At 38.6% G+C, this 17418-nt stretch overlaps 1 protein-coding gene across 5 annotated transcripts in view; it reads left to right on the forward strand.

Moving 5' to 3' along the window:
- Positions 1–17418, forward strand: part of LOC145491892 (uncharacterized) — a 99407-nt gene that overhangs the window by 12492 nt on the left and 69497 nt on the right. The window contains exons 11-25 of one of the 5 annotated variants that reach the window (XM_081471175.1): positions 545–841; positions 2139–2438; positions 3193–3489; positions 4342–4638; positions 5337–5633; positions 6334–6630; positions 8648–8944; positions 9683–9979; positions 10678–10974; positions 11653–11949; positions 15198–15388; positions 15992–16080; positions 16317–16430; positions 16658–16744; positions 16984–17211. In XM_081471175.1, coding sequence (XP_081327301.1) covers positions 545–841; positions 2139–2438; positions 3193–3489; positions 4342–4638; positions 5337–5633; positions 6334–6630; positions 8648–8944; positions 9683–9979; positions 10678–10974; positions 11653–11949; positions 15198–15388; positions 15992–16080; positions 16317–16430; positions 16658–16744; positions 16984–17211 — 3682 coding nt within the window. The remainder of the gene's footprint in view (positions 1–544; positions 842–2138; positions 2439–3192; positions 3490–4341; positions 4639–5336; positions 5634–6333; positions 6631–8647; positions 8945–9682; positions 9980–10677; positions 10975–11652; positions 11950–15197; positions 15389–15991; positions 16081–16316; positions 16431–16657; positions 16745–16983; positions 17212–17418) is intronic. The other 4 variants (XM_081471176.1, XM_081471177.1, XM_081471178.1 and 1 more) reach the window with 4 other exon arrangements.

The following is a 17418-nucleotide window of genomic DNA, read 5'->3' on the forward strand; positions in this document are numbered from 1 at the left end:
ACTTTAGGCAGCATGTATAACAGGTACATGTAACCTTGTGTGGTGATATATATGTGCTACATCTTAAGATAGTTTTAAAGATGTACAATCTCAAATAATTACTGACAAAATCTACGTAATGCATTTAATTTGTAAGTTAAACTACACCAATAAACGCACTTTATAAACACCTTGTATGTAGCATTTTAAGCAGCATGTATAACAAACAGGGAAACTTGTGTTGTGATATAATTATACATGTAACATCTCATGATAATTTTAAAGATGCACAATCTCAAATACATGTAATTACTGACAGAATGCACCTAAATAAACATTTATAAGTTAAACTGCACTAATAGCAACAATCTAACACAAGACAGAGAGTTTGTAACTGCGCTCAACGTGTGGCCTTCACTGTGAAACACTGGCTTTGTGGACCTGCACTAAGCACTATTAAACAAATCTGCACCATACCTGCACTGATCAAGCACCAAGTATGTCGAAGACAGGGAGATTGAAATTGAATTGTGTTTGTTCTGATCATCCTACCTGGCAATTTCAGTTGTCCAAATAAAACAACACCTGTGGAATGCTTGGATGGTTCATTTGCTGCAGAAGGAAGCCTTGAATGTCAGCCATGTCCAAAAGGAACTTTCTGCCCAATGAAAGGACTAACTACGTACCATCTCTGTGCTAATGGAACTTATTCAGATATAGAAGGCCTGAATGATTGTAAACTGTGTGATGCAGGCTTCAGGTGTCCAAGCGTTGGGATGGAAGCACCAGAAGAATGCCCTAATGGAAGATATAGCAACACAACTGGCGCTCGATATTGTGTTCTGTGTCCAGAAGGTCATAGGTGAGGTTTATCAACATTTCCAGTTCCTCTTCACTCAACATACCTGTAATGGCTGGCTGATACAAAATCAGATGTTGTACTAATGCTTAAAAGGATAGCTACTAACATTTCTTATACATCTACATACATACTTTACCTGTATACATATTGTAATTATTATAATTATATTATGCATATATTATTGTGCATTCATATAATTGCTACTACATGAACAGTGTACTTTTGGAAATCATGAAGTGGTGCTGTATTAATAATAAACAGTAACTGAATTAATGCACTGGCACAGAGTGAAGATCATTTGTAAACCTGTAACTGCTTTACAACTTTCACTCCATCCGTCTGGCTCTTTCAATGTTGGTCAGTTGAGGATAGTCCATTAACACTGTTAGATGAATTGCAACTGCACTGAACAAGCACCACATGGAAAGCAATATTATTACTCAATGAATACACTCAGACAGAATGTAGAATGTACAATTGTTGACCTTTCACCGCACTCCATCCTTCATGCCATCGGTCTGGCTCTTTCAATGTTGGTCAGTTGAGTATCATCCATTAACACTATTAGATGAATCTGCGACTGCACTGATCAAGCACCACAAAGAAAGCAGTAACTCAGTGAATACATTCGCACAGAATATAGAACATACGTTTGATCACCTTTCACTGCACTTCAACCTTCACTCCATCCATCTGGCACATTCATTCTTGGTCAGTTGAGGATCGTCCATTAACACTATTAGATGAATCTGCAACTGCACTGATCAAGCACCACATAGAAAGCAATAACTCAATCAACACACTGGGACAGAATGTAGAACGTACGTTTGATCACCTTTCACTGCACTTCAACCTTCACACCATCCGTCTGGCACTTTCAATGTTGGTCAGTTGAGGATCTTCCATTAACACTGTTAGATGACTCTGCAACTGCACTGATCAAGCACCACATAGAAAGCAATAACACAATCAATACACTGGGACAGAATGTAGAATGTACGTTTGATCACCTTTCACTTCACTTCAACCTTCATGCCATCAGTCTGGCTCTTTCAATGTTGAGCAGTTGACAAGCAAATCCTGCAGTATCAGTGATGAATTGGCAACTGCACTGATCACTAACTACATTACACCTGCAACTGCACGACAGCCTTCATGTCATCCATTGTCTCACTGATTCTATACACTGCACACTATTGTATGTGCCACTGCACTATCAGTCACCTTGTATGTCCAAACAGAGATGTTCAGATAATTTGTATTTTTTTTGTCTTTAATTCCTGCCTGACAATTTTAGCTGTCTAAACAATCTGACACACCCTGTGGAATGCTTAGCTGGCTCATATGCCACAGCAGGGAGCACTGAATGTCAGCCTTGTCCAAAAGGAGCTTTCTGCCCAATCAAAGGACTTCCAATGTACCATCTCTGTGCTAATGGAACTTATTCAGATGAGGAAAGGCTGCATGATTGTAAACTGTGTGATGCAGGCTTCAGGTGTCCAAGTGTTGGAATGGAGGCCCCTGAAGAATGCCCTAATGGGACATATAGCAGCACAATTGGTTCTAGATATTGTGTCTTGTGTCCAGAAGGTCATAGGTGAGGGTTTTGTGCCCAGTTTATAAAAATGTCCAGTTCCTGTTCATTCAGTGCACCATATGACTGGCTGACCTAAAATCAGCTGTTGTTTGATATTACAAAAGTAATTTAAAATAGTTATGTTCCTTATATATATATTTCCATTCAACACACTAGCTAGTTTAACAGTTAGACAAAATAATTACGTTATCAATAGTTAAATTTACTTGTAACACTTAATATGACTCACTCATACGCTAATTTTGATGTATTAAAATTCTAACTTGGCTCCGAGGCTTAGAGGAATAAACTAAAAGAATGTAATTATTCATCCCTCATCCTTGATGCAATTTCTTTTGTTTTATTTCCTTGGGCCTCAGAGCCAAGTTAGAATTTTAATATTTTGAAATTGGCCTATTGACACTACATGTACAGTGTAATGTTTCTAGAAATGTAGTACTGGCTAACAATTAACAGTAACAGAATGAACACACTGGCACAGAATGTGGAAAACTTGTTCACTCTTTAACTGCACTACAATCTTCACACCATCAGAAGTCAGTTTTGAGGATCCTACATTAACACTAATAAATCTGCAACTGCACTGATCAAGCACCACTGCAATCACACTTCAGCCATCATGTCATGCATCTTCCTGGTGATTCTGTACATTTTGCACTATTGTATGTGCCACTGCACTATCAGGCACCTTTTATGTCCAAACAGCCGTACAAATTGTATGTTTTTGTCTTTAACTCGTGCCTGGCAATTTCAGTTGTCTAAACAAGACACACCCTGTGGAATGCTTAGCTGGCTCATATGCTGTGGCAGGGAGCACTGAATGTCAGCCTTGTCCAAAAGGAGCTTTCTGCCCTGCAAAAGGACTACCAACATACCATCTCTGTGCGAATGGAACTTATTCAGATATAGAAGGCCTGAGTGATTGTAAAATATGTGATGCAGGCTTCAGGTGTCCAAGTGTTGGAATGGAGGCACCTGAAGAATGCCCTAATGGAACATATAGCAACTCAACTGGTGCTAGATATTGTGTTTTGTGTCCAGAAGGTCATAGGTGAGGTTACAACTTAATTACCAACCCATTTCGGATATTAGTACACATTGGCTACAGATATCACTTGATCATCCATGCAGGGTTTCATTCATTTACATTATTCATTCGTATATCACCTGGGTTTCAGACAAGCCATCCATATGTGTTGTTTCATTTATTCATACGTATTGGCTGGCTGCCGCAAAGACAGATCACGGATATCACCCTGATTATCCAGCCATCCATTTTTTGTTGTACATTTCATTCAATCATATATACTGAGTGGATGTTACACACCTGTGCTGCAGATATAACCTTCACGATTTTCCAACTGCTCATTCATGAGTCGTTTCATTCATCTTCCTATGAATATTGGCTGGCAGTTACACAGACAGACTGCAGACATCACCTGGTTATCCAACAGTCCCTCCATGTGGTACTTTTCATTCATTCATTCAATCATTCATTTGTATTGGCTGCATGTTACAAAGTGTTCATCCATACTTTCTTCCATTCATCAGACATTCATGAGTATTAACTGGCTGTTACACAGACAGACTACAGACATCACCTGGTTATCCAACAGTCCATCCATGTGGTAATTTTCATTCATTCATTGGTTGTGGCAGGATGCTACATGAATATGCTGCGGATATCACCTTGTTACATGTAGTCCGTTTCCCTTATTGGTGCATATTGGCTGTATGTTATACAGTCTTGTTCCAGATGTATCCTGATTGTCCAAGCATTCATCTGCAAATTGTCCTATTCATGTGACATTCATTCAGGAATAAGTTTCAAGTGGTCCAAGAACGTGACTTATAGTAACATTCGATCCATACAAATTTATAATTTCCTGCCTTGTGATTTCAGCTGCATGAACAAAACACAGCCTGTAGAATGCTCAGCTGGCTCGTATGCAACCACTGGGAGTATCAAATGTCAGCCTTGTCCAAAAGGAGCATTCTGTCCAACAAAAGGACTACCAACATACCATCTCTGTGCTAATGGAACTTATTCAGATATAGAAGGCCTGAGCAATTGTAAAACATGTGATGCAGGCTTTAGGTGTCCAAGTGTTGGAATGGAGGCACCTGAAGAATGCCCTAATGGAACATATAGCGACTCAACTGGTGCTCGATATTGTGTTTTGTGTCCAGAAGGTCATAGGTGAGGTTTTGGGTATTAGTACATACATGTATTGCCCACAGATATCGACTGATCATTCATCAATTCATCCATGCATGATTCCATTCATTGATATAATTGGCTGATGTTTCACAGACAGGCTACAAATGTCACCTGGTTATCAAACCAAGCCATCTATACGTGTTGTGAGATTTGGTCATACTGACTGCCTGGCACAAAGCCATGCCACATATCATCCCAATTATCCAGCTGTCTGTGTATGTGGTACATTTCATTCATTGGGATACACTAGCTGTACATTGCACTCTCATGCTGCACATATAAACAGATTGTCCTACTGTTCACCTATGCATTGTTCTATTCATCAGACATTTTCTCATGAGTATTAGCTGGCAGGTAAACAGACGGACTACAGACATCATTTGGTTATTGAACAGTCTATCCATGCGGCCCATTTCATTTGTTCATTTATTCATGTAGATATTCACAGTATGGTACATGATTATGCTGCAGATATCACCTGATTATTCAACAGTCCATGTGTGGACCATGTCATTCATTCATGCATATTGGCTGTATGCTTTACACTCCTGTTCCAGAAACATCCTGATTGTCCAACTATTCATCCACAAATTGTTATATCCACGAGACATTCATTCATTTACTGATAGTAACATTGGATCCACACAGTTTTATAATTTTCTGCCTTGTGATTTCAGTTGTCCAAACAAAACACAACTTGTAGAATGCTTAGCTGGCTCTTATGCAGCCACTGGGAGTATCAAATGTCAGCCTTGTCCAAAAGGAGCTTTCTGCCCAACAAAAGGACAATCAACATACCATCTCTGTGCTAATGGAACTTATTCAGATATAGAAGGCCTGAGTGATTGTAAAACATGTGATGCAGGCTTCAGGTGTCCAAGTGTTGGAATGGAGGCACCTGAAGAATGCCCTAATGGAACATATAGCGAATCAACAGGGGCTCAAAATTGTGTTTTGTGTCCAGAAGGTCATAGGTGAGGTTTTGGGTATCAGCACGTATTGGCCACAGATATCAACTGATCATTCATCAATTCATCCATTCATGACTCCATTTATTGATATAATCAGCTACAGATATCATCTGGTTAACAAACCAAGCCATCCATACGTGTTGTTTTATTTACTGATACATTCTGACTGACTGCCACAAAACCAGGCCACAGATATCATCCTGATTATCCAGCCATCTGTCTATGTGGTTCATTTCATTCATTGGTATACATTGGTTGTACATTGCACTCTCATGCCACGGATATAAACCGATTGTCTAACCATTCACCCGTGCATTGTTCCATTCATCAGACATTTACTCATGGATATAAGCTGGCAGTTACAGATGGACTACAGACACCACCTGGCTATTCAACAGTCTATCTATGTGGTCCATTTCAGTCATTCATTCATGTAGATATTTGCAGTATTTTACTTTAATTTACTGTAGATATCACCTGGTTACTGAACGGTCCATGTGTCATCCATTTAATTTATTTGTGGATATTGGCTGTATACTTCACACTCTTGTTCCAGATATACCCTTAGTGTCCAAGCATTCATCCATGAATTGTTGTATTCATGACTTATTCATTCATCAATTTGATTCAGGTGTTTAAGTATATGTGTATATAGTGACATTGGATCCATGCAGCATTATAATTTCCTGCCTTGTGATTTCAGTTGTCCAAACAAAACTCAACCCGTAGAATGCTCAGCTGGCTCATATGCAGCCACTGGGAGTATCAAATGTCAGCCTTGTCCAAAAGGAGCTTTCTGCCCAACGAAAGGACTTCCAACATACCATCTGTGTGCTAATGGGACTTATTCAGATATAGAAGGCCTGAGTGATTGTAAAATATGTGATGCAGGCTTCAGGTGTCCAAGTGTTGGAATGGAGGCACCTGAAGAATGTCCTAATGGAACATATAGCCACTCAGCTGGTGCTAGATATTGTGTTTTGTGTCCAGAAGGTCATAGGTGAGGTTACCGCCTGATTATCAACCTGTTTTGGGTATTCAACACACAGTACATATTGGGCACAGATATCAACTGACTATCCAGTAGTTCATCCAGGCGCAATTTCATTAATTGATATAACCGGCTGGCTGTTTCACAAGCACTTTACATATATCACCTGGTTATCAAAACAAGCCATCAATACATTTTGTTTGATTTACTTATATGTTCTAGCTGACTGTCACAAAGACAGGCCACACATATCATCTGGATTAACCAGCTGTCTGTCTTTGTGTTACATCTCATTCGTTGCTGTCGGCTGGATATTGCACTCATGCCATGGATATAAAGTTATTGTCCAACCGTTCACCCATGAACAAGCCTGCAAATAATTTTGGCTATAAGCAGGTCATTTGTCAGGCCAAGGACAACTTTTGACCTGACAAAAAGCCAGTCTGGTCGGACAAAATTTTTTTCTTGTTATTAGAAATTAAAAATAAGATACATTTGAGACATTTTGGTATTTCGTTGTACTCCCTTTGCCAAAATTTTGGTTGCAAATGCGAATGGCTCAAAAGTAAAGTCAACTGATTGTAAAATCGATGCTAGCACCAGAAAGGAGACCTTTACATTAAGTCAGGTATTATTTTACCTGTTGAAAATTGACAAATTTACAAACGTTTGTATCCCTAGTTTACCTTCACTCATTGATCACACGTGTATTCCGTATTTTCCCGTGAAAAGCGATGAAACAATCTCCCGTGTGAATAGCTTGTTAGTATAAAAACACAATAACATTCAAAGACTTGATATTGGCTGAAATGATTTCTTTGACTTTTTCTGAAAGCAAGCTGTTTCTCCTGCAAATTTTCTTTGGGGTCAATTGAATAATAGATGAAATTGGAATCTGAAGTGGTTGTGACTACAAAGCGTGACTAATTTGTACATTCATACTTTTTACAAAACATGTCTGGTACGGAAACTGTATTTGAACCAGGGAAGTAAAAAAAAAAACTATGAAGAGCTATAAAGCCGATTTTTGATCACACTGACTAGAAAAACATTTGGTTATGTTTTAGTGGTTCTAAAGTTTTAATAGAAAATGCATTCAGTTAGAGTTGATAAACAGAACCTGAGAATTTGGGCTGTGTATTCAATTTGCATAATATTTACTCGGGCCAAATACGACTAAAAATTAATTCCACAACACTTGCAGATAACAAACAACAAAATAAGACCTCATTTTTTAGTAGTATTTCAGAAGAACATAATTCAGACTAAATGGGGCTTCACAATCTCTTGTGACGCCACTGCAAGCGTAAATTAACACGTAGCCAGAATAGTGGCACTGATGTGGTGTGTTTTACAATTTGACGTGACATTTGAGACGATGCATTGCGCATGATAAAACTATTTCTCAGAAATGAAATAAAAATGAAACTGATAACAAAGCTTTTCTGCGTAGTATTGTGTGGCAGTTAATGAAATAACTTGTTCCATATTTGGCCACAAATTTCCAGGTACAACTTTTTTCATTGTAGCAGAAATGCCCAGTCAGAGTGTCCGCCCAGGCTAAGCTTTTACCTGTCACACCTCAAATTTATGGGACAATTGTCCAATGACTGACTGTTATTTGCAGGCGTGCATGAATTGTTCCATTCATGAGACCTTTACTTATGCATATTACCTGGCAGTTACACAGACAGACTACAGACATCACCTGGTTATTCAACAGTCTTCAACATTTCAACATTTATTCAACATTTCTTCATGTAGATATTCGCAGTATGTTACACGTTTATGCTGTCGATATCAACTGGCTATTCAACAGTCCATGTGTGGTACATTTTATTCATAAGTGCACATTGGCTGTATGCTACACATTCCTGTTCCAGATATACCCTAATTATCCAACCATTCATCCACAAATTGTTCTATTCATGGAACATTCATTTAAATTTCAAGTGGTCCAAGTAGATTTATGTAAAGTAACATTTGGATCCACACAGTTTTATAATTTCCTGCCTTGCACTTTCAGCTGCCCAAACAAAACACGACTTGTAGAATGCTCAGCTGGCTCGTATGCTGCAGCAGGGAGCACTGAATGTCAGTTTTGTCCAAAAGGAGCTTTCTGCCCAACGAAAGGACAATCAACATACCATCTCTGTGCTAATGGAACTTATTCAGATATAGAAGGCCTGAGTGATTGTAAAATATGTGATGCAGGCTTCAGGTGTCCAAGTGTTGGAATGGAGGCACCTGAAGAATGCCCTAATGGAACATATAGCTATTCAGCTGGTGCTAGATATTGTGTTTTGTGTCCAGAGGGTCATAGGTGAGGTTACCACCTAATTATCAATCTTATCTGGGTATTAGTAAATATTGGCCACAGACATCAACAGATAATCCAACAGTTAATCCATTCATGATTCCATTATAACCCACTGTGTGTTACACAGACACTTCATATATCACCTGGTTATAGAAACAAGCCATTCATACATGTTGTTTCATTTATTCATACGCACTAGCTGGTTACCACAAAGACAGGCCACATATCTTGGTTACCCCGCCGTTTGTCTGTGTGTTACATTTCAGGTATTGCTACATATCACCTGGATGTTACACACTCATATCGCAGATATAAACTGATTGTCCCACTGCTCACCCATGAATTGTTCCATTCATGAGACCTTTATTATGCATATTAGCTGGCAGTTACACAGACAGACTACAGATATCACCTGGTTATCCAACAGTCTATCCATGCGGTCCATTTCATCCATTTGTTCATGTAGATATTTGCAGTATTTTACATGCTTATTCTGCAGATATCTCCTGGTTGTTCAACAGTCCATGCGTGGTCCATTTCATTTGTGCATATTGGCTGTGTGCTGCACACTCTTGTTCCAGATACATCCTGATTGTCCAACTGTTTATCCACAAATTGTTCTATTCGTGAGACATTTATTCATGAATATGTTTCAAATGGTCCAAGAAGATAACTTTTAGTTAATTACTGTATTAGCATTCAATCTATACAGTTTCATAATTTCCTGCCTTGTGATTTCAGTTGTCCAAACAAAACACAACCTGTAGAATGCTCAGCTGGCACGTATGCAGCCACTGGGAGTGCAAAATGTCAGCCTTGTCCAAAAGGAGCTTTCTGCCCAACGAAAGGACTTCCAACATATCATCTCTGTGCTAATGGAACATATTCAGATACAGAAGGCCTGAGTGATTGTAAAATATGCAATGCAGGCTTCAGGTGTCCAAGTGTTGGAATGGAGGCACCTGAAGAATGCCCTAATGGAACATATAGCGAATCAACTGGTGCTCGATATTGTGTTTTGTGTCCAGAAGGTCATAGGTGAGGTTTTGGGTATTAGCGCAAGTTGGCCACAGATATCGACTGATCATTCATCAATTCATCCATTCATGATGCATTCACTGATATAATTGGCTGGTGTCTCACAGACAGGCTACAGATATCACCTGGTTATCAAACCAAGCCATCCTTAAGTGTTGTTTGATTTGGTCATACATTCTGGCTGGCTACCACAATTAACCAGGCCACAGATATCATCCTGATTATTCAGTCATCTGTTTTTTGTGTCACATCCTATTCGTTGCTATGTCAGCTGGATATTATACACTCATGCCACTGATATAAATTTACTGTCCAACTGTTCACCCATGCATTGTTCCATTCATAAGACCTTTACTCATGCATATAAGCTGGCAGTTACACAGACAGACCACGGACATCACCTGGTTATTCAACAGTCTATCCATGTGGTCCATTGCATTTGTTCATTTATTCATGTACACATGCACAGTATGTTACATACTTATGCTGCAGATATCACCTGATTATTCAACATTCCATGTGTGGACCATTTCATTCATTCATGCATATTGGCTGTACGTTTTACACTCCTGTTCCAGAAACATCCTGATTGTCCAACTATTCATCCACAAATTGTTATATCCATGAGACATTTGTTCATTTAGTGATAGTAACATTGGATCCACACAGTTTTATAATTTTCTGCCTTGTGATTTCAGTTGTCCAAACAAAACACAACTTGTAGAATGCTTAGCTGGTTCGTATGCAGCCACTGGGAGCATCAAATGTCAGCCTTGTCCAAAAGGAGCTTTCTGCCCAACAAAAGGACAACCAACATACCATCTCTGTGCTAATGGAACTTATTCAGATATAGAAGGCTTGAGTGATTGTAAAATATGTGATGCAGGCTTCAGGTGTCCAAGTGTTGGAATGGAGGCACCTGAAGAATGCCCTAATGGAACATATAGTGACTCAACCAGAGCTCTAAATTGTGTTTTGTGTCCAGAAGGTCATAGGTGAGGTTTTGAATATTAGCACATATTGGCCACAGATATCAACTGATTATTCATCAATTCATCCATGCATTGATATAAGTGGCTGATGTTTCACAGACAGACTTCAGATGTCACCTGGTTATCAAACCAAGCCATCCATACATGTTGTTTGATTTGGTCATACAATCTGGCTGGCCACGAGAAAACCAGGCCACAGATATCATCCTGATCTTCCATTCATCTGTCTATGTGGTACATTTCATTCATTGCTATATATTGGTTGGATGTTACTGCTTGTATAAACTGATTGTCCAACCATTCACCCATAAATTGATCCATTCATCTGACATTTACTCAGGCACATTAGCTGGCAGGTAAACAGACAGACTACAGACATCACCTGGTTATTCAACAGTCTTTCCATGTGGCCCATTTCATTTGTTCATTTATTCATGTAGATATTCACAGTATGGTACATGATTATGCTGCAGATATCACCTGATTATTCAACAGTCCATGTGTGGACCATGTCATTCATTCATGCATATTGGCTGTATGCTTTACTCTTCTGTTCCAGGAACATCCTGATTGCTCAACCGTTCATCCACGAATTGTTATATCCATGCGACATTCGTTCATTTACTGATAGTAACATGTTGCATCCACACAATTTTGTAATTTTCTCCCTTGTGATTTCAGTTGTCCAAACAAAACACAACTTGTAGAATGCTTAGCTGGCTCTTATGCAGCCACTGGGAGTATCAAATGTCAGCCTTGTCCAAAAGGAGCTTTCTGCCCAACAAAAGGACAACCAACATACCATCTCTGTGTTAATGGAACTTATTCAGATATAGAAGGACTGAGTGATTGTAAAATATGTGATGCAGGCTTTAGGTGTCCAAGTGTTGGATTGGAGACACCTGAAGAATGCCCTAATGGAACATATAGCAACTCAACTGGTGCTCGATATTGTGTTTTGTGTCCAGAAGGTCATAGGTGAGGTTTTGGGTATTAGCACATGTTGGCCACAGATATCAACTGATCACTCATCAATTCATTCATTCATGTTTCCATTCATTGATATTATTGGCTGGTGTTTCAAAGATGGGCTACCGATATCACCTGGGTCACAAAACAAGCCATCCATACATGATGGCTGGATGCCACAGATATCGCCCCAATTTATCCAGCCATCTGTCCATGTGGTACATTTCGTTCATTTGTATATATTGGCCAGATGATACATACCCTGTGATATAAGTGGATTGTCCAACTAATAATCCATACATTGCTGAATATTAGTTGCCAGTTGCGCAGTTATGCAGTCAAACTACAGATATCACCTGGTTATCCAACAGTCCATCAAGCTGGTCCATTTCGTTCATTGGTACATATTGGCTGTATGTTACACACTCATACTGCAGCTGATTGTCCAACCGTTCGTCCATGCAGTGTTTTGGTCACTCAGAAGGGTCATCACTTACTTTATTTTACAATATGTATGTTGAAGTCTAGATGTATCATTTAACTTGATGTAAAGGAATATTTCATATGCAAGAAAAGGGCTATACTATAGCAGATTGAACAAGGATAGTTCCCCAAAACATTTCAGATTTTTCAATTTTTTCATAGTCCATTACGACTTCAACATGGACAAAGTGTGTAATTCATTAAGATTGCAGGTTGTAATCAACACATGCCCAACGAGGCACTAGAATTACCGAGGAACACTGGACACCACTTAGTATCCTAGCGACAGAATGCAGATTCATCAAAACAAGTTGTCTGGCTTTATCAATTGCAAACCTGTTTTGATCACACAATCTAACAATCTAAACACATGGTTGACCAAAAAAGTAATGGCACTTCCACAAACACTGGGCTTCAAAGCTGAAAGAATAAATGAAGAAGGAGTTTAATGTGCTTGCACTGTTTCTCCAATTCCATCCAAACAGGTTTTACTACACAGCTTGCATCTAAAACTTCCAGTGGAATGTATTGTAAAACACGTCACATGTTACTAGGTAACAATGCTCATACATATGCCCGAACCCCACTCAAGTGGGGTTCACAGAATTACACACTTTCAGGGGATTCATTAAGATTTCTGACAGGAGGGCATACAAATTTAGCAGCCGGGCACATAAATGGGAAGGGCTGATGGCCCTTCCCCTCCTATGGGTCCGGACATGCTCCCATGGCAAATTTTAAAAAATACAATCTCATGATATGTTCAAGTCCATTATTTTAAAAGTAATCATAAACGAAAAATTTCCATGAGTAAAATTTTGCACTGCATTAAGTCAAAAAACACATGAAACAGTCACCGGCTACTATAGCAAGTCGTTTTTTTATCCATCGCACGGAGAGAATAAATTTTGGGAGTGAATCTTAACAGTCTAAAACTTAGACTATGGGCAGTCCCTATGTAATTTTCTTGTAGTCGTGGAATGAAAAAAATTTCGCCTTGCCTCGCCTCCAGCTTTCGCGTGTCCTTTTTTTTCACTCCATTCTTGATGAACTAAAAGAAAAATACAGTTTGCTCGTAGTATATCTAAAACTCGACTTTTCGAACAATAAATTAGCAATTGACCGCACAAGCAGCAGCATGTCTGTGTCTGTGAGTAATATTCAAGCTTATATTTCCGTGCGAACTGGTTTGTTTACATAAAACTGAAACTTGAAACTCATGCAACGGGGAAGAAATTGGTCACGTGCTAGGCAACCAGTTAAAAAGTTGAACCGATTGTTCAATCCTTTCTTAGAATTTTGTATAAAATTGAAAAGGTTTATTTATATAAAATAATTTGAAATGATTCCGACCTTTGCCATAAATTCGCCTTGAACAAGAGAGTTTGATTTTACACATGTTAAACATTGTTTACAAATCACCTGTACTACGATAATAAGCTTATAATTAATTGGGTCTTTGAAAATATTTCACTCTTCACTGAACATGAATAACAATCGTTCGTTGCCTTCTTTTTTTGAACGAAAAAATCTAGAACATTTTGTCAATACAAAGTATTTTGAAATGTTTTGACTCTATACATGAAATCGCCTTGAACAAGAGAGTTCGATATTTGCATGTGTTAAACATTGCTTAATCATATTTAAAAATCTTGACACTACGATAATAAACTTAATCATAACAATTACAATTTCCTCAAATGTGATTGGTGCATAAACTGCTGTATTTTGCTCTAATTAATCTGCAAAGCTGTAATCGGACAGTGTAATTGGACAGTTAAATGAGCCAATCATTTTAAGTCCTCTCCACTAAATCCACCAATCACAACATTGATTACAATCACTGTTGTAGCCAATTCAAGAGACTGACTTTGTAAAATTGTGGAGGTTTAGTCTCTGCTGACTGGTTTGAAAGAAACTTAACAGCCGTTTTGCAAGCTATTCTCCATATTTTTAATTATGGTATTTAAAAATGACTATTAAACGCTCTTTTTCAAATGAATTTTTGCTTTTGTGGGAAATTGTAATAGTGATTACAGACCAAATTGGACTCCACTCAGTCCTATTACCATTATTAACTGGGTGTTGAAAAGATTTCACCCTTCACTGAGCATGAAGTTAGCCATTCAACATTCCGAAAAGAAATGGTTAAATCACTACTTACCTCTTGACTTTTTCTCAGGCGGAGGTCAAACAGGAAAATATTGCGCGATCGTTCTTTTGCCGGTAGCCATTGCAATTCTGGGAGATTTCAAGATGGGTTTTCATGTAGACCGTCAATCAATTTTCCTTTTGCAGTGAATCATGGGGCGATATATGAGCAGTGTCAAGGAAGGAATAAGACAAGGAGATTTTCTTTTTTTTTAAATGAATTTCAGTTTTATTTTTGGGAAGGCACATGCAGAAATCAAAGAAAAGCAACTTGCATTCAAGTTTTATTCACAAAAGCCACATTGAAAGCCCAGAGTTGAACAGCCGGGCAAAGTTGTGCTCATGGGCGGTCAATTTGCCCGGTGCCCGGCCCTTAATGAATCCACTGCACTTTGTGCATGTTGAAGTCATCATGCTAAAAATAGTTTGAAACAAAATCAAAATTGGTTTCAGATCAACATTACAAATTTCAGTAGTGACACCAGACGTGAGACATATGAATGAGGTGGTTCCATCACCTTTTATGGGTTCATGGTTCATGTACGACAACCTGACTGATGTTAGCAGTATGCCAGAGAAGTTGACTTTATTAATTAATGTGGTTGACATAATGTCCTCTCTAGGTGCACTGTGAAGAGTGATGCGCCCGTGCCGTGTGGCAGAGGATTTTATGCATCTGAAGGAAGCACGTCCTGTGATGAGTGTCATGTTGGGTTTTACTGTCCACTACTTATCACTGCTAGTCCACAGCCATGTGCTTCTGGGTTTTATGCAAACGAAACTAAATCTGTCAATTGTACTGAATGTGATAGAGGTAAGCTGTTTATTGTACTGTGTTGTGTTTCATTTGTCCTGATTTTATAATGGTTAATAATGCTTTTGGCAGGTGTGTAATAATTCCCCGCTGATGGTTTCTTTGAACATGACACTAGAAACTGAGGTAATGTTAGGGACATGAAAACAAAAAAAAAAAACATTGTAAGTTTTTGTTTTGGGTTTGTTGGCCGCAAAAGCAGCAGCATTTGCTTTGGTTGGTAACTTGCAAGGATGTTCATTGAATGAAGTGTCATTGGCAATAAAAGGAGCACAGTCACATTATTTTTAGTAATTTTGGCCATGTTCAAAGTTACCTTTAATTGAAGGAGACTTGAAGATAAATGTTTACCAAGATAGCAAAACACCAAAGAGATAATGATAAACTATAAAGGACCAAGAATGGTTAAGCATGGAGAAGATTAACATGGGTTACAAGCGATGACCTTGAACAATGTAGGCTTAACATTTCAAGATGCGCAGACCGTGATGTAACTCATTGAAGACAACATTCAATTTTAACTGTGAATGTTAATGCTAAAATGCCAGGTATACTTCTGCAAGTGTTTCTTTATTTTAATGTTTCATTACATTGTGAAAACAGGATACCAATGTCCAGACCCTACACAACCCCCAGAACAATGTCCGCGTGGTTATTTCAGTTCTGCAAAGGGACAAACAAGCTGTACTCAGGTAAACAATATTGTAAATACATTAGTAAGTGTTTAAAAGGATTCAATTTTTTATAGGATCTTTATTGACCAAAACAATGATTAATTGTGATAGCCTCATGGTTGTTGTGCAACCATAACACACGTCAGTCACTCACTTGTAATGTCTTGTTTTATCTGTAAAGTGACTGATAACTGCCGCACTTTTGCATAGTGTCAAGAGTTGTACTGACAAACAAACACTGTATTCTTTTTCAGTGTGCACCAGGATACTATTCAGAAATCCCTGGGCAGTCTTCCTGCCAGGCATGTCCTCCTGGAAGCCGGTGCCCTCTCAGGGATAGGCCACCAGAGCAGTGTGTATTTGGCCAGGTAAATCACCGTGTTAAACCTTGCTTGCAATTGGGCATACTGCTGTTTCTTTGCTTTGCCAATTTTCATAGCTCTTGTATCACTGGCAGACCACAAGTTTGTTAATAAGTTTATTTAAATTTATAACTTTTTAAGTATCACTCTTATTGAATTAAGGTTAATTGTTAATTGATTGATTGATTGATTGATTGATTGATTGATTAGGATGTCGATTGTTTTTGTTTTAGTACTCTCCAGTGGCTTCAACTGAGTGTTTGACTTGCGCAGCTGGAAAGATCTGTAAGGATCCTGCCCTTCTGCCCGAGACATGTGAGGTGAGTGTAGTTTGGTTTAAGAGCTTAATTGCCTAACTTGAGTTCGACTTTTGACTTACAGGATTTGGTGATGTGTTGTAACCTTTCTTCAACTGTTTTGTTTTTGTTTTTCTTGGATAGAGTAGAGTTGCTGCCTGATGTGCCCAATATATTGTAATATATTATAAAAATACTTTCAAAATGATTCCTTGACTCATGTCCTTGTCATTGATTGTAACCCTGAATTTTTGTTTTCTCAGGTCGGGACATACAGTAATGGATCTCACTGTATACCATGTGACCTTGGTCACTACTGTCCGTCTCCTGCAAATGCTCCGCAGCCCTGCCCTGCTGGCACTTATTCTAATGAAACTGGGGCAGTCACCTGTAAGGCCTGTGATGCAGGACATTCATGTTTAAATCCATCCAACACACCTGTCGCTTGTCCTGCAGGACAGTACAGTATATCAGGACAATCATCATGTGCCGTATGTATACCAAATGTTATGTACAGGATGTTACATGGTGGAGTGAAGATATGTTTTTTTTATTTGCAAGTGGTAAAAATAACATTTTATGAAGGATTGCAGAAAGTGAGTGAAAATAAAATCCATATCCTCAAGCCACTCTGCAACTTTCTTTTTATTAAATATGTATTTATTTAGACAAAAATGTTTGTGCAAACATTCTTGAAA

This window comes from Orbicella franksi, chromosome 7, assembly GCF_964199315.1.
Source record: "Orbicella franksi chromosome 7, jaOrbFran1.1, whole genome shotgun sequence".
NCBI classification, from domain to species: Eukaryota; Metazoa; Cnidaria; class Anthozoa; order Scleractinia; family Merulinidae; genus Orbicella; species Orbicella franksi.